At 42.7% G+C, this 25,836-nt stretch overlaps 1 protein-coding gene across 7 annotated transcripts in view; it reads left to right on the top strand.

The window, feature by feature from the left end:
• Positions 1–25,401, top strand: part of LOC134578109 (uncharacterized) — a 58,187-nt gene extending 32,786 nt beyond the window's left edge. Inside the window, exons 6-10 of one of the 7 annotated variants that reach the window (XM_063437101.1) lie at positions 2,404–2,549; positions 5,741–5,779; positions 13,186–13,224; positions 14,417–14,454; positions 23,893–25,401. In XM_063437101.1, coding sequence (XP_063293171.1) covers positions 2,404–2,549; positions 5,741–5,779; positions 13,186–13,209 — 209 coding nt within the window. In that variant the 3' untranslated portion in view covers positions 13,210–13,224; positions 14,417–14,454; positions 23,893–25,401. Of the gene's footprint in view, positions 1–533; positions 614–2,403; positions 2,550–5,740; positions 5,780–13,185; positions 13,225–14,416; positions 14,455–23,892 lie in introns of those variants that run through there. The other 6 variants (XM_063437103.1, XM_063437102.1, XM_063437107.1 and 3 more) reach the window with 6 other exon arrangements.
• Positions 25,402–25,836: the final 435 nt, after the last annotated feature.

The raw sequence follows: 25,836 nt of genomic DNA, 5'->3' as shown, positions 1-25,836 counted from the left end.
GATATTGCAAAGTGTGGGAAATTTGCGATAACTGTTATAGATAGAGGGCTTTCCCTTCTACCCAGGGCCGCCGTAAGGGGGTGACATCCGTAATGGATGTCACGGGCTCGGCGGTCCTGGGGCGCCCATCCGACCTGGCTCCACATTCCCTATCTATAGCAGCGGAACTATCGCCGGTGCAGTTGCACTGGCGCCTGCACACTGGTAGGGCCCATTGAGTGGCCTATACCCTCAGGGCCATGGCCACCCGATGGGCATGTGTTCAGGGGCCCGGTCAGCGCGGTGGCCATGTAATAGCGCGACTGAGATGCCAAACTAAAATCCATAAAGGACAATCTGGCTAATCCGAACGTGAATTTTAAATATGACATGGCATTACATATTACATAATATACATATTTGCTGGTCATCCATGGCTGCGTTACAAATAGATTACAGTGTGTTAGAACTCTGACTGAGTCCTTGTTGTAAATGTATTAAAATAGGAATTTGCATTAAAAATAGCAGCCACAATTAGTGCTTACTCTGTGCAGGAGGAGGCAGTGAGGGGACCACGAGGAGGGGAGAGCCAGCCGACTCCCATCAGCCCCAGCCACCTTCCTCCACCAAAAAGGTAATAAATAGTAAGGTGAAAAATTTGCTGCATGTGTGTGTGTCTGTATGTATGTATGTATGTGTGTGTGTCTGTATGTATGTATGTATGTGTGTGTCTGTATGTATGTCAGTATGTATATTTGTGTATGTATGTCACAATGTATGTGTGTGTCTGTATGTATGTCATTATGTATGTATGTATGTCGGTATGTGTGTGTATGCGTGTATGTATGTGTGTCATTATGTGTGTGTCAGAGTGTGTCTCTGTGTATCTGTGTGTCCTTTTGTGTCAGTGTGTGCATTTGTGTGTCAGCGTGTATCTGTGTGTGTGTCATGTAGGTATATGTCTGTGTACTTCTGTGTGTAACTATGTGTCATGGTGTGTGTCTGTATGTGTATTGATGTGCTAGTGTATGTATCTGTGTGTCTGTATATATTTGTGTGTCTGTGAATAAGTGTGTGTGGAAGTGTATACATTACACTCAAATGCACGCCTACATAAAAACACCAACATTAACGCACAATATGCCATACAAAAACATGCTTACATTCAAACACAAATTTTGTGTGTATGTGTTTATATATGTGTGTATATATATATATATATATATATATACACACACACACACACACACACACACAATATACACACACTACATCCACTACACACACGCACACACTGCATCCAATACACATGCACTAACACACACCATGTCCACTTTACACACGCTGCATCCAATACACAAACACAGCCTGTATCCACTTTACACACACTGCGGACTTGGAGGCCACCCGGGGGCCCAGACTTTAGCTGTGTTAGGGGCCCCAAAATCTCTGATGGCGGCCCTGCCTCTATCAGAGCTAATTCTGCGGCAAGCCCTCCATTGGTGAAAATGCATTCTTTCTGGCTTTTTTTTTTTTTTTTTCATTTTATTTTTAGTAGTGGTGTTGAGTTTTTTTGTTTGGACGGGGGGGGGGGGGGAGGGTGGATTTTCTTTGCCGTTTTTGCAGCTAAAAAACACAAGAATTAAAAGAATGCAAACTTCTGATGGTAAATATAATTTTATATAAGTTTTAGATTTACTGCTCCTCTCCTCACTATTATTAGGCTAAGTGGGGTAGGGAGGTGACAATAACCCTCCTACCCCTTTAATTCGAAGATTAGGACCCCACCAATTGGTGGGGCCCAGGGTAGGATACTATAGTTTCCCCCACCTTTCTTAAAAATAATAGGGCCCCCACCAGATACACATTGGTGTTTCCCAGGGGGGTGGGCACAAAGTTCTCCCCCATAAATGTTTAAAGTAGCCCTCACCCAATGCCCACATTTGGTGGCACAGGGGGGATATGTCACCCATTTTTTCTCTGACTGGGGAAATGGGGCATTTTCTAGGGACTGGGCAGCAATTTATTAACCCCCATAGGATTTTTATTAGTTAATTTTTTCATGTGACGGTTGACTAGAAATCTGAGGGCTTTCAACTATTTTGCCTTCTGGCTGCTAGGGCTGCCAACAGGAAAATAATTATTCAAATGATCAATTCACTTGCATTTGGTTTATCTTATGCCACCATGAGGTCGTTGATAAATTTCCGATTCTGGTGTCCTAAATTGGTTTGGATGCCAATAACAATGATCATCGAACAAATGTTACAGAATCCGTTGGCCAACTGAACTCTGCATGCGTTTGGCATTAGTAAATCTGATCTGTGAATTGCCGGTGCGGTTGGAATACGGTCATTTTCATTCTGACAAAATCTGATGTCTAGTGAAAAACCATGTATATAAATAAATATCTTTTTCTTTTAGTTCAAGATGAACCTAATGGTTTTCCTGACCCAGGCAAGCAAGAGGGACAGCAGACAGATGTATGTTGGGGCTGGATTGCCTTCGGTATAATCCTCCTGTTTTTCATCATCTTCATCATCTTTATATATAAAACATGTCAAAGACAAGTAAGATGTTTATCAATGTTTATCAACCAGTTAGCCTGTAACATTACTTAGTTTGTTTCAATACAGAATCCTCAGTCTTAAGAAAAAGGAATAGTCTCTCTATAAATTTTAGCAAATTCTGACTGAAGATCAAAAAGAATTTATGCAGTTCAATGTTGTATAGATGAATGCAAAGCTAAAAATAGTCATTAAGATGACAGAACCCCGTTTACATTGCAATTGACTATATTTGTAAAGTGTCAAATGCTGCACATGGTAGAAGTCTTGAAATCTATGTAGCAACTATAGTATAACTTAGCAAACTATTCGTACTTAATTTAATCTTCCTTTTCGAGTTAAGGTCCATGGCAGCCTTACAAATGAATAGATTTTGAGTATGCTATTTTTATTTATATCCCTCCTATCACACTTACCCTTTTTTGATTTCCATGCTTTCAGATGCCAAACTAAAATCCATAAAGGGCAATCTGGCTACTCCGAACGTGAATTTGAAATATGACATGGCATTACATATTACATAATATACATATTTGCTGGTCATCCGTGGCTGTGTTACAAATAGATTACAGTGTGTTAGAACTCTGACTGAGTGCTTGTAAATGTATTAAAATAGGAATTTGCATTTCTAGAAATGCTATAAGGTTCCTTACAAATACCCAGAAGCATTGTTTAATTTATCTAATTTTATAAACTAAATTGCTGCTTATTTTTCAATTATGTCAAACTACTCATCCCGTGTTTCAAATAAATATTATGCTAACAATGTTTTAATGAAAAACTAAATAATCTGTTTACAAAATGAGTGAAAGAATGGCACACTAGGGTCTTCTTGAAAGGGGAGCTGTTATTTCTCTGGAACTTAGACTGTTAAAGAAAACTTTGAGGGGGGGGGAGGGCATGGCTTAGCACTTGATCCTCATGCCGCTGAAGCTCTTGAGGGCTGAACACCGGGAAGCCGACAATAAGCGGTTAATCTGCATAAAATACTGAGCCATCTGACCACTATGTCCCAGAGACAAAAAGCAAAAGCTAATAAAGCCAATTGGACTTCCTTTTTCTTGGCCTGAGCCTCCGCTCTCAAAGCCATAGAAGGCTTCAACCCTGTGCAAGATGGCACCATTAGAGGGAGGGTTCCTCCTCTCCTCCAGCTACTCCAAGTTCAGATGAGGAACCCCTCATGGCTACTACCATGCGGGCGGTGATGGTGGAATTTTCCACTACCATTCAGACCTCCATTAGGGGCCCGTTTCAGTCTCTATCTACTTAGCTGTGCAAAGAAATTAAAAAGATTGGGCACAGGACTTCTCAGAGCTTGATAAGGTCTTGCACTCACACACAATGAAGCTGGCAGACCTAGAAGAGGAGGAACATCATCTGGATAAGGGGCATCCATGAATCGGTGGCCAGCTCGGAGGTTCGCTTTTACCTGTTGAATCTGTTCTAGGCTTACTCCATAAATTCATCCTGAACAACTATTGTTTCACCGGCTGCGGAGGCCCAGCCACTTAACGCCATTGGCAGCACAGGATGTGATCACTCGCTTTCCTTCAAGGAACACATAACTAAAGCACTTAGGAATGTAGACCTACAAGGACTTCTCGGCAGTCAAACTACAGTTCAGGAAATCCCTGGCTCCTATCATGGCAACGCATTGGGCCGAAGATGTTCAATTTCGATGGGGCTACCCAACCAAACTCCTTATCCAGTGACAAGGTGCCACCAATCAAATCCTATCTGTAGGAGATGTAGTCTGAAAATTTCAGAACTGGGTTATCTCGTTACCAAAACTGGAGAGGTCGGAACCACTCTGAGGTTCCCAAGCTAACGCCAGTATGGATTCTGACATAAGCTCACAGTTTTATCCCGTATTGGGTATCGTATCCTAATAATTGATACAGAGTTCATATGTATTGCGCTTACTCTTGTTATTGTTATGTTTACGAAGATCCCCCAGCTGATTTCTCAACATATGTTTATTGACGGCCTATTGCTTAGACTTAACACACAACTATAATGGCTAGATATGACTCTGCCCATTAGCAATATAGTGCCTTGCAAAAGTATTTACACCCCATGTTTTGTGTTTTGTTGCCTCACAACCTGGAATTAACATGGATTGTTTGAGGATTTGCATCATTTAATTTACAGAACATGCACACAACTTTGAAGATTTTTTTTTGTTTTTTTTGTGAAGCAAACCGCAAATAGGACAAAATAACAGAAAAAGTCAATGTGCATAACTATTCACCTCCCTAAAGTCAATACTTTGTAGAGCCACCTTTTGTGGCAATCACAGCTCCAAGTCGCTTTGGATAAGTCTCTGTGATCTTGCCACATGTTACCACTGGGATTTTTGCTCATTTCTCCTTGCAAAACTGCTCCTGCTTCTTCAAGTTGGATGGTTTCCGTTTGTGAACAGCAATCTTTAATTCTGGCCACAGATTTTCTATTGGATTGAGGTCTGGGCTTTGACTTTTACATGTGTTGCTTTAGCAGTGTGTTTGGGGTCATTGTCCTGCTGGAAGGTGAACCTCCGTCCTAGCCTCAAATCACGCACAGAGTGGTACAGGTTTTGCTCAAGAATATCCCTGTATTTAGCACCATCCATCTTTCCCTCAACTCTGACCACTTTCCCAGTCTGGCTGCTGAAAAACATCCCCACAGCATCCGCTTACTTGTTTGGAGAGTTTCTTGGTCTTCATGGCAGTGTTTGGTTAGTGGTGCCTCTTGCTTTAGGTGTTGCAGCCTCTGGGGCCTTTAAAACGGTGTGTATATGTAATGACAGATCATGTGACACTTAGATTGCACACAAGTGAACATCATTTCACTATGTGACTTCTGAAGGTAATTGGTTATACCAGGGCTTTTTATGGGCTTCATAACATATGGGGTTTGTTACGCACATGCCAATTTTCTGTTTTCTATTTCTAAAAAATAGTTTTATGTATATATTTTTCTAATTTCACTTCACCAACTTAGACTATTGTGTTCTGATCCATCACATAAAATTCAGATTAATAAAACATTGAACTTAAGGCTGTAATGTAACTAAATAGGTAAAAAGTCAATGGGGGTGAATACTTTTGCAAGGCACTGTATATATGTGTGTGTGTATATATATATATATATTGTTCAATAAAAAATGTAAACTTGTATTTTGTCTGATGACTTATGGTGTCCATTTATTCTAGGGCAGTTCTGTGCACAGAAAGGATGACCTCAGTATGATGGTACGTAGTATGCTTATGTGAAGAAAATTGAAGATTATGCTAGCGTTAGTGTACCTATAATCTTAATTTTAGTAATGACAGGCGAGTATTTTGCATAAACTCTCTTTACTAACTCACATAGCAGTAAAGAAAAGGTGAAAACATTAACCAATCAAAAGAAAGTAGGAGGTATAGTATTCACAGCAATGAGGCTCCTCCCCCTCTTTCTAAAGCGACATCAAGTACAATAAAACATTTTTTCAAAACAGAGAAAGTCTTGTAACATGCACCAACGGGTGATTTTTCCCAAGTATGGAGTCCTAGAGATTGGAGGGTGATCCGAACATGCACCAACCGATGACTTTTCCGAATATGAAGTCCTGGATGCTGAAGGAAAGATCAAATATGTCCATCCTGAGCGTAAGCTGCAATGTGTTGAAGTTATGCTGAAAGAGAGCGTGGGAAAGGTTAGGAACCGGTCTGGCAACTGTGTGCAATCATGTAATAAACCCAGCACAAACTCTATCGAAATGTAAAACTAGTCTAGCATGACAATTAACGGTGAAAAAGTTTAGCTAAACAAATACAAGTCTGACATGTATATCATAATGGTGAACAGAGAGAGAAAGGAAACCGCGCCCTTATTTTGATACGAACATACGTACTCAAATCCTTATGGTCGTATAATGATAGACCTCAAAAAAAGAGAAATAAACAAAACAATAGTGTAACCCTGTAAATATTCAGGAAACAATAAAAAGCATGTAAGGTAGTACACTCACATTTAGCAGAGCTAAATACAGAGCTCTGCTGTTTTAGCGCGTAGACGGAATGATCCCCGTCCTAGGATAAATATGAGGTAGTCCACGTCTTGATGGTCTCAAACAGAGAAAACAGACAGGAAAATCCACATAGTGTAGTATATACTGGTATAAATATAAATGGTAAGTGAATAGAAAATATCGTACTCACATTTACTAGAGCGTGCCTCGCTCTAGTTAATAGCGCATAGGTGGTATAATCCCCACCAAGGAATAAAGATGTAAACCAGGAGCAAAATATAATGGAAATCTCAGAGTAGTAAAAAGTTAAGATTATAACTATTTATTATACATATAAATCAGTAAAAAACAATATATATAAAATACTCAATGAGAAAGTCCATAAAAAATCCACTTTACGCGTTTCACCTATAGAGGCTTCTTCAGAAGTGTTTGCACACTTCTGAAGAAGCCTCTATAGGTGAAACGCGTAAAGTGGATTTTTTATGGTCTTTCCATTATATTTTGCTCCTGGTTTACATCTTTATTCCTTGGTGGGGATTATACCACCTATGCGCTATTAACTAGAGCGAGGCACGCTCTAGTAAATGTGAGTACGATATTTTCTATTCACTTACCATTTATATTTATACCAGTATATACTACACTATGTGGATTTTCCTGTCTGTTTTCTCTGTTTGAGACCATCAAGACGTGGACTACCTCATATTTATCCTAGGACGGGGAACATTCAGTCTACGCGCTAAAACAGCAGAGCTCTGTATTTAGCTCTGCTAAATGTGAGTGTACTACCTTACATGCTTTTTATTGTTTCCTGAATATTTACAGGGTTACACTATTGTTTTGTTTATTTCTCATTTTTTGAGGTCTACCATTATACGACCATAAGGATTTGAGTACGTATGTTCGTATCAAAATAAGGGCGCGGTTTCCTTTCTCTCTCTGTTCACCATTATTTTATCATAAGGTGGGGAATCCATGTGCTGGTCACTGCTGCCCACTTTACACCACTCGTACTACTATAGCGAGCGCCTATACCTTGTTTGTTTTGTGACATGTATATCAGGTGAGTAGGGGATACCAAAGGAAGGAAAGTACAGAGTATAGGTATACTTACATGAGATTTCATCCCTCGAGGGTGCGGAGGGTGGGAAAATACTCGCCTCCTGTCATTACTAAAATTAAGATTATAGGTACACTAACGCTAGCATAATCTTCAATTTTACAACATGACAGGAGGCTTCATATTTTTCATTTTTAACGCTGATGAAGTAGAGACGTGGCTGCTCCCGAGTTCGGGCGGAAGTAGAAGGTCCGAAAGGTCGCTTCGCGTGACCAATCCGCGGCTCGTAGGATGTCTGCCAGCGACGCGCCCGCGGAGAAAGCCGGCGAGGCCGCCGCTCCGCGTACGGAGTGGGCACCGAAGGTGTCTTCCACACCTGCTAGAGACAGGATCCAACGTACCCATCTGGCAAGGGTGGTGGTAGAGACGGGAATATGAGGTCTAACGTAAGACACCAATAGTTGCCCCGAAGGTGAGGCCCGGAGTAGAGAAGTGACCTGAAGGTATCGACGCAGAGCCGAAACCACGCAAAGCAGTGGTTCCGTAGGAAAAAAGGGATAGAAGACCGATGAGGAATACGATTTTGTACGACGTGACACGTGGAAGGTAACTCCCTCTGGGGAGACCGAATATGCGTCAATGTCGAAGGCTCGTACGTCCGAAACTCTGCGGAACGAGACCAGACAAAGTAGAAGTGTTAATTTGGCCGACAGTTGTCGAAGCGAGAGTCTGTCGTTATCTGGCCAATCTCGCAGAAACTGTAGGACGACTTCCACATCCCATAACCGAGTGTATTTGGGTTTGGGAGGCCTTTGGAGTCTGATGCCCCTGGGGAGGCGGCATACAAGGGGGGTTTTCCCGACGGGTATCCCAAGGGCCGGAACGTGAGCCGCCGAAATCGCGGAGCGTACTACGTTGAGGGATCGGTAAGATCGGCCCGCGGAGTATAGATGGGAGAGGTAATTCAAGATGGCTGTTACAGGTGCCGTAAAGGGATCAAAGTTCCGCTCACTGCACCAAGCGGACCAGGAATTCCATGCTGCAAGATAGCATCGTCTGGTTCCTGGCGCCCATGAGTCCCATAAGAGGTCTCGAGCCGTCTGCGATAGGTCCTCGGTCTGCCAAGCTCCCCTGAAAGAGTCCAAGCTACTAAAGTGAGGCGTCCTTCCAGAATGAGCGGATGGAAGTTCCCTCGCGGGTCTATGAGGAGTGTCGGATAGGATGGTATGAGGAGGGGATCCTCGTAGGATGATGCTAGAAGGTCCGGAAACCATGGTTGACTCTGCCATAGGGGAGCTATGAGGAGCAGAGACCCGCGTTGCGTCTTCAGGTATTGTATCGTCCTTGCCACCATGGCAAATGGGGGAAAGGCGTAAGCGCCCCTGGGCGGCCAAGGTTGTAGAAAGGCATCTACGGCTTTGCTCTCTGGATCCGGTAGCCAGCTGAAGTACTCGTCCGTCTGCCTGTTGTTGCGAGATGTGAAGAGGTCTAGGTGGAGGGGGCCTCTCCTCATCGAGAGGCAATGGAACATCGTTGGGTCCAGTCTCCAGTCGCTGTAGTCCCGCCAATGGCGAGAGAACCAGTCCGCTGTTAGATTTGTCTCGCCCGGGAGATATTCTGCCATGAGGGAGATTTTCCGGGGTAGGCAGAACTCGAATATTTCTTTCGTAATCTCTGAGAGGAGTCTGGACCGGGCCCCTCCCAGTCTGTTGATGTAACGGACCGCTGAGACATTGTCCATCCGGAGGAGGATGCAGCAGTTGGTCCGGTTCCTTGCTAGGCTGCGAATTGCGAAAGACCCCGCTAGGAGTTCTAGGCAGTTGATGTGGAGTTTGAGTTCCTGGGAAGTCCAAGTGCCTCCCGTCGAACTGCCTTCGCAGGTGGCGCCCCATCCCCAGAGGCTGGCGTCTGATTCCAAGACCATGTCGGGTGTGTTCCCGAAGATGGCTCGGACGTTCCACGCTTCCATGCTGTCCAGCCACCATCCGAGTTCATCTTTGACTTCCGCCGTCACCAGCACAGTTTGGTCGTACGAAGGGTTCTGGCGGAGGAAGGAAGCCTTCAGGCGCTGCATCGCTCTGTAGTGGAGTGGACCCAGGAATATCGCCTGGATAGATGTGGATAGCAGGCCCACGATCCGAGCTAGGCTGCGGAGTGGAATGTTGTGGCAGCGAATGGCTCTGCGTATTTCCTTCTTGATGGCTGTGATCTTTGAGGTTGGGAGCCGTAGTGTGCTGGTCTTGGAGTCTATCTCGAAGCCCAGAAATTGTATCTTCTGGGCTGGGGATACTTCTGACTTTTGAAAATTCACCACGAAACCCAGGGACGTGAGGAGTCGGGTGGTATATTCTGTGTGTTGCGTTAGACTGTACCTGTCTGAGGAAAACAGTAGCAGGTTGTCCAGGTAGATAATGCACCGAATTCCTTGAGTGCGTAGTCGAGAGACTACTGGCTTCAGTAGTTTGGTGAAGCACCACGGTGCTGAGCTGAGGCCGAAGGGGAGGCATGTGAACTGCCAGGGGCGACCTTGCCATCGGAATCTGAGGAACTGTCGGCAGGATGTATGGACGGGTACCGATAGGTAGGCGTCCTTGAGGTCCAATCTTGTGAACCAGTCCCCTTCTTGGAGCAGATCCCTTAGAAGATGGATGCCTTCCATCTTGAAATGTCTGTACATTACGAAAGCGTTGAGCCTCCTTAGGTTTATAACCATCCGGAAGTCTCCGGATTTCTTCTTCACTAGAAAGATGTTGCTGAAGAAGCCGTTTTGGTCGTGGGTGAGCGCTATCGCTCCTTTGGCCCTGAGTTCCCGTAGTTCGCCATCGATTAGGTGGCGATCCTCCTTGGAGCACCGAATGGGGTGCGGAGGGGCGGTCTGGGACGGGGTTTCCACGAAATCTATGATGTAGCCTCGGACCGTCTGGAGGACCCATGCGTCCGTGGAGATGGTTGTCCAGTTCTGAAAAGACAGAGCAATACGGCCTGCAGTATATGGGGTTAGTGGACATTGTGACATCATGCTGCTTACCTGTGGGGAAGCGTGTCCTGCCACGGCTACGAGGTCCTCTGCCTCTGTCTGTTCCTCGGGTGTAGGAGAAGGGTTGTCTGAAACCCACTTCCGGGTAGAAGGGTTGGGGTCTGTGTGAGCGGGGGCCGGAAGGCCAAAAAAGGCTGGCTGCTCGGCCCCTGTAGCGGCCAGCCCTTCCAAAAACACCCCTACTGGGGTGGTCCCTGAAAACCCTCTTCATTGAAGTTTGGGCCTTATTTAGGTGAAAATGTTGACATGTTTATTCAGCTCTTTGAGGAAGGCTTCCCCAAATAATTTGCCCTGTGCAAGCGGTCCCAACTCCTTGGTGCCCAATTCCACCAGCTTTCCGTCAATACGGAGCAGCGCTGCTTTACGCCTCTCAGAGGAGAGGGCCACGTTGGTGTTACCAACAAAACAGAAGCACCTCATATCGTGTGCCCACTCTTTAACCATGCTGGTATCAAATTCATCAGCCCGTGTAAAAGCATCATCCGCCAAAAACATGATGCGGGACAGTGGACCAATAGAGTCAAGGAGTTTGTCTTGAACTCCGTGGAAACCCTTTTCCACCCCTCTCCTGGGGTCACGGCCACCCCGAGACATGAACGTGTTCATGACCTGGTCAAATTCGGGGGTCTGAGCCACGTGGTCTGGAAGGGAAGGGCGGGGGCATTCCGAACGTAGTCGGTTGCGTACCGTTTTGTCCAGGGGCTTTCGTAGCCAACAGTGCATAAATTTGGAGAGATGGTCGGGAGGGTTCCAGTCCCCCGAACGTGGGTGTCGTATATTGCGAGGGTCGAATAGACGTTGCCCCGTGGGGTCCAGAATGGCTTCCCCTTCTTCTTGGACCGGTGTGGGGTCATCCGGCAATTGAATGTCGTCCAAGAAGGTGCCTTGCAGAAGACCCGAATGGGATCCCGTGTCCGAACCCCAATCGTTGTCTTGATCGGAATCTGCGGCCTGCCACTCGTCCAACACGGCCATGGAGCGAGTGTGTTCTTCCCCCTCGTCCGAGGAGTAGTGGGCCGGAGTGGGTGGGGCTGGCCTGTGGCGTTTAGAAGGTGCCTTGCCTTTGCCCGGGTTATCACTTCTTTCCTTGCCCTTCCAGTGGCGTTTGCTGGGCCGAGAGTCGGCCTGGGTATGGGATTCTGAGGCCTCAGAATCATAGTCATGGGCTTGGGCTGTTGTGACTTTTTTAGTCTGATCGGCAGTTGCCGTCATAACCCTGGATATTGCTTTTTCCATAGAGGCGGAGATGGCTTCCGCAATCATGGTTTGGAAGTTTACAGGGTTTTTGGGTGTATCCATCATGAAAGGAGTAGGGCCGCTGTAATAGCTGAAGCACAGAAAAATTGGGTTAGGGGTCTGTCCCAGTTAGTGAAAAGGGTACCCGCAGTACCCAAGTAACCCCAGCAGGGTAAATTAGCTATATGTTAAATAAAATGAAGTGTAATATGCACCCCAGCAGGGTGAGTATGAAAATACTGGTAATAAAAAACACTAGTTTCCCCAGCAGGGAATATTGGGATTTTCCTCTGGGCCACACCCAGGTATATATATGCATAAATATATATAGGTGGCACAAAATCCACCTGATAGCAGCGGTAATAAGTATAGGGCTTCACCCTGTGAGAAGTATCAGTGCACAAAAGCACCAGAAGTCAGTTGACAAAAGTAATTATGGGGCTGCACCCCAAGCACAGGTTAGTAACTGTATCTTAGAAAAGACTGACCTGGGGACCCCTGTCTGATCGCGTCCGGTTACTGTGTGTACGGGCGCCGGAATGAGGAGACCGCAATGCTCCCAAGATGGCGGTCGTGGATCTCGCGAGAAGCGAGATCCAAGATGGCCCCGGAGGAGCGGGAAAAAACGGTTTCCCGCCGTACGGTACAGTGAATGCGGCTGAGAAGCCGCGAGGAGGAAAAGGGGGGTGGAGGGTGAGCGTTACCCTCGGTGGATATGAAAGACAGTCGGTCCGACGGCGGAGAAAGCCGGCGGACCGAGAGACGAAATAGGAGAAAAGGAAAATAGGAGAAGGGAAAAAAGGCTCCCCAAAGAGCGCAGCCCCAAGGGGGGCAGCTGAAATGAAGGTAGAAAGTATAAGGCAAATAAAGAAACTACCATATAAATAAAAATACAGTATTATAAAATACACATATATATAATACAAATAGAGGAAAAGGGAAGAGGCAAAAACTCTGACCTGTCTGCTGATGGAGCAGTAAAGAAAGAGGGGGAGGAGCCTCATTGCTGTGAATACTATACCTCCTACTTTCTTTTGATTGGTTAATGTTTTCACCTTTTCTTTACTGCTATGTGAGTTAGTAAAGAGAGTTTATGCAAAATATGAAGCCTCCTGTCATGTTGTAAAATTTACATTTGGCTGGCTTACATTTACCGCTACAATGCAGTTATATTGTTCAGGAACCTCAGTATTATAATGTCCTAAAATTAGCATCTAACATAAACACCTATGATTCTTTTATATAGAAGATGCAAAATAAATTTGCACGATGCATTTGTCTGATCACTTGTTGTCTTTGTTTATTCTAGGAAATGTCTCCTTTCACACCCTAAAATAACAGTGATGAGGTATACTTTATATTTACGTAGAGAATGTTTTGTAGAACCTAGATCACTCCTAATCAGTAAGCAGATAAAGTACATGACAGATTACCGAAGCAATATATAGCAAACACTTATTTTAGATATATGTGAAGGAGATATATATATAAATAAAACAATGGCCGAATTCTGTCCAGAATGGCAATTCTCATCTTTACTAAAGCTAATTCAAGTTGAAATTTGGTAACTGAAGCATAAAAAAATTATTTGAGTAACAAATAATAACAATATGGAGTAACACCTTTCAAAGTGTCCTACCTTCTGATAAACACTGCGACAACTTGCATCCTGGAGTGCTGCCCATTTTTTGTTCTTCTGTTCCTCTCAAAGTGTTACCTCACAAAACACCCAAAACAAAAAAAAGCGGACAGAAAAGTGAGAAGGAATCCAACTCGCCCCAAAAATACTAAATGATAAATACTAAATACCACTGAAAAATAATATGCGAAAAAATACAACCTGATAAAGATCAATTAAAAATGTGGTTAACCCATCAGAATTTGCAACAAAGTATAGGATGCAGAATATTTACAAAGCATACATTCTAAATAAAATCGAGACAGAATGCAGCAGGATGCACATTCACAAATTGTGTTTTTGTTGGAAGCAAATTATAATTTAAAGTACTATTTCCGAATGGCCCTGTACTGCACCAAGTGGTTTTGTCCCATTCAGTATGAGACCATTGGGACTCATGAATACCTTTGTGTATTTACTTAACACTAGAATGCTTTACTTAGTTAATTCAGCAGTATACATAATTGCATAATATGAGCATCAAAGTTTCAGTCCATAACTTGAATAAGCATGGATTGCCCAACCAAGCACATCCCTTCCTGTTTTGTGGAAATCACACCTGTGTATTATCTCTGAAACTCAATCCAGTGTTAGGAACATCTAGTAACCCATTCCTTATTATTCCTGCTTATGGAAAAACATCAGAGACCTGCCATTTGCTTTAGACCGTTTGTTTACACATACTGTACTTGATTTCAATTTTATGTTGACAATTTATTAATGTAAAAAAAGCGTTACTTAAAATTGTCCTTTTCTCTCCTCCCCTCCCCTACCTTCTCACCTCACCTTACCTATTTCAGGGTTGACATTGACAAGTAAAAGCATACATTTTAAATCTTTCTTTAAATATTTTCTTCACTAGATTGATATAACGTAACCCAAAATCCTTGAACCTAAATGGTATGTATTGCCTGTTTCATTTACTTTAAAAAAAAAAATATATATACTATTGCAAAAAACAAAACTGGGGTATATGCAAAATGTTAAAGATTCTCTTAAATTTTTGTAGGCAGAAGATGAGTAACTATGAAATAAAATATTAATGTATGACATAAATATACTTAGGCACAGGTTTGCAAAAAGTACATAATTCTGTCATATGATTTATTTATATGTAGATTATCACACGGTGGGAGGCATGCATTAAAAAAGTACAAAAATATTACATATTATTAAACATTATTTATAAAGTGACCCCAAATTCTACAGTATTGTACAACAGTACGACTAACAAAGAATTATTTACAACAGGACAAGTTGGATGTACAGGAATTGTATCTGTTGAGGGCCCTGCTCAAACAAACTTATATCATAAGGGGGGTGAGGTAAAGAGAGGTAAATGTAAGATGTATTTCATGTAATGGAAAAAGTAGGTTGTTTTTAGAGTTTACAAGGAATGCTAAGTTTTTTCCGAGGACATAGTTGCGGGTTAGTAACATGTGTAATTTATGTGCCTCCTTAAAGAAATGAATGTTTAGTGATTTTTTTTTAAGGAATGGAGACTGGTGAGAGTTGAATGGAGCAGACAAGGGAGGGTCATAGGAATGGTGCAGGCCTAGCGAAGTCTTGAAGATGAGAGAGATCCATGTACAAGCATAGTGTAGATGCAAGATTTTGCAGAGCATAAGGTTCTAGATGTAACGTATTTGTGTAGGATAGGTAGACGGAAGCAGTGTTATGAAGAGATTTGTAAATGAAGATCAGAATTTTAAATTGAGCTCTATATCTTATGGGAAGCCAATGTGAAGACTGACAGAGAGGGGAGATGTGAGAGGATCAGAAGGTGATCCTTGCTGCAGCTTTTATTATAGAACATAGTGGGGCAAGCTGGGAGTGTGTAAGACCAGTGAAAGTGGTTTGCAGTAGCCAAGGTGGGAGATGATAGAGGGATCTACATGCTCTTTAGCTGCATTTGGTGTTAGGTAGGGGCAGTTGCCAGCTATATGTTTGAGATGGAAATGCCAGGATTCAAAGAGTAACTGTATGTGATTGGTGAATGAGAGGTTTAAATTAAAGAGAATACCAAGGAAGCAGGTCTGTGAGGTTCAACTGACGGTAGTACTTTAGTATTTAGTTGACCAAGGTTCTGAAAGATGAGAAGAAGAAGTTGATGATCAGAAGTATCAAAGGCAGCAGAGAGATCAAGGATAATTAGAAGGGAGTAGTGACCAGTGGATTTTGCAGCAATTAAGTAATTCGATAATTTGGTAAGAATTGTTTCAACGGAATGATGAGTGTAATGAGTGTGATATCCTGACTGAAGTGGGTGAAACAGGAAATTAGAATCATAGAAATTGTACTGTCTCATGTGCATAACTCTTTTAATGATCTTGAAGGCAGTTGGGAGTAGAGAGATAGGGTGGTAGTTGGATGGGGAGTTTAAGTCAAGGTTAGGCTTTTTGGAATTGGGGTCTTGATTGCATTCTTGAAAGGTTGGAAATACACCAGAGGAAATTAAGAGATTACATATTTCAGTGAGAGGCTGAGCAAGAGGAGTAGACCGAATGCAAATAAGATGTGAAGGAATAGGATGACGTGAACAGGTGGTGGACTGGATGAGTACTAAAGTAGATTTATTTGGCAGATGAAAGAGCCAAACTGCATAAGAGTAGCATTAATTTAAAGTGGAGGAAATCAGAAGAGGAATGAGACTTTCTCCTGCAATTCTGGAGAATGTTTGCAGTTGTTGTGTTAGTTGAGTATGATAAAGTTATAACTGGGATCACTTAAATGCAGGATGTTGCATGTCCTCTAGTAGAGGGTGGATTTGTAGAGGGAGGTTGCAGAACAAGGGCAGATGAGGTCTGAGATAGGTAAAAGGAGTGTCTGGGCATTGGTTGAGGATTGCTGTAGGTGAAAACATTGGAAATTTATGTAAGATTAATGTACACTCGATGTTACAAGTTAGATATGAGGTATGCTGATACCAAAGTTTAATAACCATATAGAGGAAAGTGAACACATTACAGAGATTAGAAGTTGTGCAGAGTTTAGTGAAGCTGAGAGCAATAGTGTTTCCAGCTGTATGAGTTTATGAATTAGTCCATTGAGTGAGGCAGAAGGAAGTTACTGGGAGGGACCAGGAGGTATCAGGACTGTTTAGGGTGTTGAATGGTATACTAAAGTCTCTAAAGATATACGAATGAGTACTAGAAGAGAGGAAATAAGTGTTCCAGGAATAGGCTAGTTTAAGCAGGAGGGCAATAAGCTGGTGTCTGGACACCAGCTAAATAAAAAACAAGGTAACTGGGCGTTGAGCCGTGAGGCAAACAGGTCAATGGCAAAAGGACCCCAGAGGGACAAGATAGCGTAAAACATCTCTACATCCAATCTCCAATCGCTGCTGTCTGAGAGATAACATGAATTCCAATCTGCCTGGACATTGTGCAGGCCCGGGAGATATTTAGCATGGACCACCAAGTTCCGTATCAGACAAAACTCCCAGAAACCTATTGCCAGATGAGCCAGTAATGCCGATTGAGTTCCGCCCATATGGTTGACATACCGAACTGCTGATATGTTGTCCATACATAGGCGAATGCAGGCATTGGCAGTCCCCTTCGCGAAACTCAGAATCGCAAACGATCCCGCTAGAAATTCCAAGGCATTGATATGCGTTCTGGATTCGCTGTCCGACCAGTGACCTCCTCTTGACACACGCCCTGCCGTTCCATGCACATAGGTTGTGAATCCACCAACACAATTCGTCCTTCGTTTCCCTGTCCAAAGAGATCAGGCCCGCATATGACACTCTCTAGTGGAGGTGTCCAATCTTCAACCGTTGTGGAGCTCGATAGTGAAGAGGAGCCGGGAACACCCCTTGTATTAATGCCAACAGTCCGATGAGCCTCGCCAAGTGTCGCAGGGTGATATGTGGTCGGAGTTCCTTGCAGTCCTTTGAATTTTGGATGAAGGCAGGCTCAAGGACTCCTCTTCCGAGTCCATGAGGAAACCCAAGAGCTCCAAGCATCTGGGTGGTGTCAAACAGGATTTCTTACAATTGATGAGGAAACTCCGTTCTCCTGCGACATCGCAGATGTCGCAGGAGAATGGAGCAGTCCTGAGCAATGATCAGAATATCGCCAGATGTACAAAAAGGCGCACGCCTCAACAGCGGAGCCAGGCCATCGCAGGATGTAGCAGCTTGGTGAAGCACCAAGGCACCGAAGAGAGACCAAACGGAAGACAGGTGAAGCACCATACACGATTCCTCCAACTGAATTGAAGGAGGTCCCTCGAAACTGTCTTCACTAGCACCGTCAGGTACGCGTCTTTCAAATACAGTTTTGCCAACCAATCCCTGTGTAGGAGCAAGTGTCTGGGGAGGTGGAAGCCAGTAGCATACCCTGGAATTGAGCAGGCATAAATTGATTGCAGGGTGCATCTGGCCACTCTTTTTCTCTATCAGGAAGATATTGCTGATGACCCCCAATGGGTGCAGTGAAGCCAACTCTATAGCCTCCTTGGTACGTAGGGCCGACAACTGCTCGTCGATCAACCTGCGATCCCGAAGGGAAAAGCAGATCGTTTGAGGGGTAGGGATGTAACGAGGTGTCCCCTCTAACTCCATGTGAGAACCCATGTGTCAGACGTGATAGACGCCCAGGCTGGGGAAAAATGACGGAGTATGCCCCCTACACAAACATGGGAAGAAACATGAGGTAGAATTAAGCTTACCATATGGTCGTCTGCCACCGGAATTCCCTCTGAATCCCCATGACCAACATGATTGACCATAGGACGTGAAGAAGGGGGATCTGGTCTTCGCCTCCTGGTAGTTGAGACGCTGGTTGAAGGAGCCTCGTCCTGAGCCATGGGAATAAAAGTAGCTGCAGACAGCCCCTGGATCTGCTGGCCCTGGTAGAGACCCGCCCCTGGAATACCCTCCTCATGGAGGACTGGGCCTTATTTAGGGCAGTAAATGCCCCAACGAAACACCCTAAATCCTTAAGGAAATCAAAAGGAATCAACAAATAGGAGGCCCTGGGCATCTTTACCGGCCTCAGTGAGGGCAAGGTTGGCCAGTTTCGGCTCTATATTAAATAAGATGGCCTTGCATTGCTCCATAGCATTGAAGCATTGACGCTGCCTGCAATACAGGTGGCCCTTTGAACCCAACCGCGGAGTTCCTCCTGGTGGACCTGCCTGTTATTGGCCCTGGTGTCCTCTGCCAGATCAAAAAACTTGGCCAGGGGCCCAAAAATGTCCAGATGTTTGTTCTTGGCACGACCTGAGTGCCGAATCCAGGCCCTTATTCCAACTCGGCTTTGACAAGAACTGTGTCATCTTGGGGTCATCTTCCGGGGTGTCACACTCTGAGCTTATTATGTGCCGCCTTCCTAAGGGGGCGTTGAACCCAGATTTCCAGGTAGTGGTCCACATGGTCCGCAGAAAGCCACTCTGCCAACTGTGGATGATGGAGGTCATCCGGGTTGAACAAGGGTTCACCCAGTGGGTCCATGAGAGCAGTCCCCGTGGTTGCGGGACGATCAGCCCAAGGGCCGCATCCCGCCATCCCCGCCGAGGTGGAGTAAGTCCCCAGCATCATTCTCCAAACCACTGTCGGACTCAATTCCAGCCTCCTCACTAGACCCAATTTCTGAGTCGGAGTCACTCTCAGTCAATGCTCTTGCACATTTCCATTGCTGCGCCCGTTCTTCCTGGCATGAAAAGGCTCTTTTGCATGAATTGGACACGCTTTCAATGGTGACCCGAGGTACGCCAGTCATAGTGTTTCTGGAGGCAGAGGGGGAGACATGCCTAGATTTATGGCTAGCCTTCGTAGCTGCGTTCCCAAGGGAATCCAACTCAAGGCGCGGAGTGTGCATCGAGGAATCCGTGCCCCCTGCGCCTGAGGGGCACGCCAGCAATTCTTGGGATATAGTCTGGGACAAAGCCGAAGACATAGAATCTATAGTTATAATGGCATCGGTGACAGACCTTTGGAGTGCCCAGTGCCTTTGGACTGTGCATCCACCCTGCGGGGATCACGGTCCCCTGCCGAGGGGGTGGGGGGAGCCAGCAGTAGATGGGGCATCAGCCAATAGTAGTGGGGTATCCATCTCCCTAGGGGTTAAGGGTCATACAAGCACTTTAGGCTTAGGCATGGCCGGTAAATAAGTAAGACCCACAAAAATACTAACACTGAAAATACAGGCTAAATTGAACGCTGTCAGGAAATAATAATGCCATCAGTGAGGGTTAATCACCCAAACTAGCACACCAGAAGGGACAGAAGGGAGCTCACCAGGGCCCAGACCAGCAGCTAGAGACATGAGGCAGGAAGAGGCAGTAGCAGGCAGAAACCAGAAGCAAACACTATTAAAATCGCGAGATCGGAGTGAAAAAACCTGCAAATTTGTATGGAAAAAACAACTGAACAGGTGAATTTGTATCACGAACAAGGTGCATTTGCGTGCCGAATGTGTCTAGTAAGTAAATGCTGCGAAAGCGACAGAGAAAACAACAGAATGGTCGGGTAAGAAAAAACAAATATACAGCGTTCCCAATCCGAAATACAATGCGAAAGAGGCGCACAGGAGTTTGCATGTGAATGCCGAATGCCGGTCTCGAAAATGGCACGAAAGGGGCCGAACAGAGGTGCGCAAAACCCCAAAAGGGTGCAAAAATGGACCCAGGACAGAAAACAGAGGGAGACAGAAATTACAGGCACACCCGAAGGGAAAGACAGAAACCAAAGAAGAGAAAATAAATCAGCGGAGGAGAAAAAACCACACGTAAGGGGAAAGGAAAAAATCCTCAGTTGGTCAGGGACCCCAAGCACAGAACAAATAAATATACAATAAACAGGTATAAAAATCCATTTTTATTAGTTAAACTAAAGTATAAGTTAAACTAAAGTCACCAGAGACATAAAATAGAAATCTAACATGATCAGTACAACTAAAATCTCAAGAGACAAAAATATGGTACTTAACTGACTGTGGAGCAGCAAAGAAAGATGAAGAGTTAAGGGAGGTGCTAACTATTATACTGGAACTTGGTATGGGAGTGGCTCATATCACTATGTATACCAAATTTTTCTTACTATTTTTGTATTCTTTGCTGCTATTGGTGAACAGTAAAGAAAGGGAAATGCAATATGAGCCTCCGTGTCTTGTTATAAAATCCCAAATTACTACATAACAATATCTATCTATAGAAAGTATTTTGAGTATAAAGACCATTTTGACAATTTTCATTTGGATTTTCCATCACCAACCTTTTTCTTTTTACAGTTGTTTTCATGGTAAATGGCACATTGTGTGTCTCAGTAATAATAAGAAAATATCATAATAATCTGCTACTGTTCTTAAGTACAATGATACCACACATATGCCTTTCCGATGTGTTTGAAGGAAATGTAAGGACAAATAACAGACATGCCCTAATTTTTACAGCTCATCTCTCTGTCTTGGGCCACTAATTATGGTCCTGACTGACAGAGGGGGGCCCTCAGGTATCAAGCCAGCAGGGATCTAGCATTGCAGGTACCTTAAATACATGATGGTCTATGCCGTCACTGGGCGTTCAAGCCCTGCACTGCATTACGGAATACATGACAGCCATGCGGTCCTTGAGGGGTTAGATTTCTAATGATTATAAGAGTGAACAGATATTAGGAAATTGTCACCCCATTCTTTAATACTATTCATTACATGTATGCTTTGAAGTAAGTAGTGGAAGGGATACACTAAGCACCACAACAACTTTCACTTAAATTAAGCACTTTTGGTGTATAAATCATGCCTCTGCAGTGTCACCACTCAATTATTTGACATTTCTGAGTTAAATCTAATTTGTTTCTGTTTGTGCACCCCTGCCAAGCCTCCCCTGGTGTGACTTACACAGACTCCATTAAAAAAAGGTTTCATTTTCAAACAATCTTACAGCACAGTGTACTTATATCCTGGGAATGTAACAGAAATACAAACAAAATCACCCGTGAAACAAAGTGATTAAAAAACTTAACTTCTGGGTACACAGCTCCCAAGGTTATTTCCCAGTTGATAACCGTTTAGTAGGATAGTATAAATGATAGGATATTTTAGGGATTCTGCTGATGTACCTAGAATAGAGGATAAAACATAGTGCAAATATTGTTTGATACTCAGAGGTAGTGTACTGGTATATATGCACTCACAGATTCCAAATGGATTTAGCGTTTTAAAGGTGCCACCCCACGATGTGAATGGGGGGTATCAATCAGTGTTCCTCCTCGAGTGGTAGCCACTGGGGTATCAGGGTCAGCTAGATGGTTCAAAACAGACTCCGACCAGAAGAATTCCTCCAAGGCAATTTATTCACTCATAAGATCAGGAGGTGTACAAAATAAGTAAAAACAAATATGAAAGATAAATATGAAAAATAAAACAGGTCACCGGTCCTACGCGTTTCGTCTTTGAACAACAAGACTTCCTCAGGGACCTTTTCAATAAAACCAGCAGTAACATGTACAGTAATTGGCAATGCCAATTACTGTACATGTTACTGCTGGTTTTATTGAAAAGGTCCCTGAGGAAGTCTTGTTGTTCAAAGACGAAACGCGTAGGACCGGTGACCTGTTTTATTTTTCATATTTATCTTTCATATTTGTTTTTACTTATTTTGTACACCTCCTGATCTTATGAGTGAATAAATTGCCTTGGAGGAATTCTTCTGGTCGGAGTCTGTTTTGAACCATCTAGCTGACCCTGATACCCCAGTGGCTACCACTCGAGGAGGAACACTGATTGATACCCCCCATTCACATCGTGGGGTGGCACCTTTAAAACGCTAAATCCATTTGGAATCTGTGAGTGCATATATACCAGTACACTACCTCTGAGTATCAAACAATATTTGCACTATGTTTTATCCTCTATTCTAGGTACATCAGCAGAATCCCTAAAATATCCTATCATTTATACTTATATCCTGCTCTGAAAACTCGCAGGAGCATACCGTATGTTACTAAAGTTCAATTAAAGTTCAATTAACAGACCAGGAGATAAGAATGTTGAAATTAAATATAGTTTGATTTTGCAATAATTGAAGTTTCAAACTTAGATCTCTATTTGAGAGTTACAGTAAGGAGAGCTGTGGCCAGTACTATATAAACAATATTATTAAACTCCTAAATGGTAGAGAATTGAAACATGAGACTGTAGGTGCATGATCTATAAACAAAAATTACTAAAGTCGTTTTGGTGTCCCTTTAACCCCTTAAGGACACATGACATCTGTGACATGTCATGATTCCCTTTTATTCCAGAAGTTTGGTCCTTAAGGGGTTAATTGCTATCCTACATGTTTCAAAGGAATGATGTCTTATTTTATCTGCAGAGAGTGGAATGTGAAGACATTAGGACAATTAGCTTGCACAGCTGTTAAACAAACATACTATGCACTTTGGATACAAGATTACATAGACACTTATACATTGATCATCAGCAGAAAATAATCTGCTTTTAAATGGTTATAAAGAGGTGGATCCACTGGGATACCTAGCTTCCTTAAAGTTATAGGCTATTCAAATTGGGAGCAATCATCTAAATTATTTACTATAAAATCATGGGAATGATAAAAGAGTGACTATGACTATACTATAGCTATTACTATATTAGTAATATTCTTGGCGTAAGGTTCTATAATTTACCTTTTGCATAGGTAAACATGGGATTGGTCATAACCAGAGGATGGTGTTGTCCAAATTAGTCAGTTATTTGTTCCAATCGACAAAAGCAAAAAACTGTTACCTGCACACTAACCCAAACCCCAATGTGTACTTGAATAAGTGAGTTTTTTAGTATCTTTAAAATTGCCATTAAAGTGCGAGCTCAATTGCCAACTTTCATACAGAACTCTTATGCGCTGGGGAATCTCCTCCTCCTTCTTCCGTCATCGGCTGAATGTGCATGCTCTGCAAGAGCCGCATTCAGCCAGTCTCATAGGAAAGCATTCTCAATGCTTTCCTATGGACGGCAGCGTCTTTTCACTGTGAAAATCACAGTGAGAAGTGCGGAAGCGCCTCTAGCGGCTGTCAATGAGACAGCCTCTAGAGGCTGGATTAACCCTAAAGTAAACATAGCAGTTTCTCTGAAACTGCTATGTTTACAGCAGAAAGGGTTAATCCTAGGTGGACCTGGCACCCAGACCACTTCATTAAACTGAAGTGGTCTTGGTGCCTATAGTGGTCCTTTAATAAGCATGATGAATTTGGTTGGTTTGGGGTTTTTTTGTATTTATTTTTGTGTGTGTTTCAGGGTGGGGGTGGGTTGATTTGTATTTTGTTGATTTACCATGTGAAATTTTTTAATCTTGTCTATTAAATTCTGATTTGTTCTATTTCTATTTTAGGTCACTGGTTGCAAACGTGTTTTCAGAATTACCAGATATTGATTCATTGCCAAACATGATGTATTTTCTAAATACACTCCTGACGCTTTGCCTTAACCTCTGTGCATGTAACAGCAAGCATGATCGGGACGATTGCTATATATCCAAAGTACTACTACTTATATCAGATTTGCAAAATAAACTTACAGAGATAAATGCTACATTATCAGAGTCTAAAATCCAAAAAAAGGGCATGAGCTTAAAGGCACTTGGTGGTCTTAAAAGACATCTGTTAAGCCACCACAAATATCTACTGTCATTGAGACTTTTTACTTTGACTTTATGTTTTATATGGAAAAAAAAAAAAAAAGATTACACAGTAACGAATTCCGCATTCGTATCTGGAAAGCAGTACCATGGAATATTTGAATTATTTTAACGGAGATCTTTTTAAGAAGACAGAAGTAATATTGTTCAGTGAAAATAACTTTTCGGCTAAAGAAGATGGGCACATGCATCAAGTGTTCTGCTAAATGAAGGACAATTAAAGTATCTGCATGTACCATAATCACTTAACACACAATGAAGATGTACTGAAAGAGGACAATTCTAATAAAAAACTTTCGAAAGAAAAAATTGTGTGACTCAATAAACCAAAAAAGGAAAATATTGTATTGTTTCTGTTATTAGCAGACAAGATGACTGACAGCAAGAAGGCCACCAGCGGACTCCATGTCATCACTTCAAAATACTCTTTATTTAACTTATATATTTTGGAACTGTAAGAATAATATTTATGAAATTGTATTGAATAGTCAAGTTTAATTATTTAGTGCACTGAATATAGAGTAGTGATAGTTTTAACCTTAATAGCCTAGCATCATGGGCATTGTAGTACTCATAAACCTCTAGGATGCCAGTTTTTGCCATGGATACTCATCACCACACTCCAAAAATACTTAAATAATTCCAATTTTAGTACCACTTCAGTAAAAAAAAAAAAACTTTTTAGTAGATATATCCCCAAAGAAAATATGTATATAATTAGTTTAGCTTTGTTTGGGGTATATGATATCTTGACTTGTAAATGCTGCAGAGCTAGTATCTGCAGCCATTTAAAGCCCTCCCATTCTTGCCCATTAGAGACTTTCTGTGGCTGTCCAATCACAGACTTTCCAATGCAGCTTAATGAGATGTCTTTGCAAGACATGTGCTCTGGGCATTTGCTGCCTCTTGAGTTAAGTTCTAGTGAGTTAACCAAACCAGGAAGTAACTTGACAGGTTGTCCGATCGACAGCCAGTGGAGTAAGATACGGTTAACTCATAAAAGATTTATATTGAAATGACATTTAAAAAGCAGACACACTCTTCACACACAAGCATTTCATCAAGATAAAGTACGTTATGTGTTTAGAGTGTCCCCTTAAACACTGCACAATTCATGTCTACGTGATAATATTCAGATCTGCAGAGCTTTAACAGTACCTTGCTGAATGAGATTGTTTATTGTCTGTGTTTGATAAGCTAACTATTGTTTACTAATGTGAATTTTTTTGGTTCTTAATAAATTATAACACAAATTTACATTTGCATTTTTTTGGAAAGGTTCTCCTATGATGTAATCATGCAGATTAGTTATTCTAAATTAGATAATTTACATATGGGGGTTCATTGTGTTGGTGCAAATTACAAATTAAACTAGAATGTGCTCAACAAAATAATTTAATTCACTATATGTTTCTTTTTTACTCTGTGATAACATGACTTCACAATTTTATAAAAAATCTATAGAATTGAAATGTTGGTAAGAATTTGTACAAGAAAACATCTGACCACACCTGTTATATTATTTAATCCTATTACCTAGGTTTAGCTGATATAATGGTTTGTAAAATAATTCATTATGAAATATGCTCCAATGCATATTCTGTGAAAATCTGATTGTTTTGTCTGATTGAAAGTCTG

Source organism: Pelobates fuscus, chromosome 11, assembly GCF_036172605.1.
Source record: "Pelobates fuscus isolate aPelFus1 chromosome 11, aPelFus1.pri, whole genome shotgun sequence".
Classification (NCBI taxonomy): Eukaryota; Metazoa; Chordata; class Amphibia; order Anura; family Pelobatidae; genus Pelobates; species Pelobates fuscus.
Note: the sequence above shows the minus strand (reverse complement) of the source record. Positions and strands in the feature narration are given on the sequence as shown.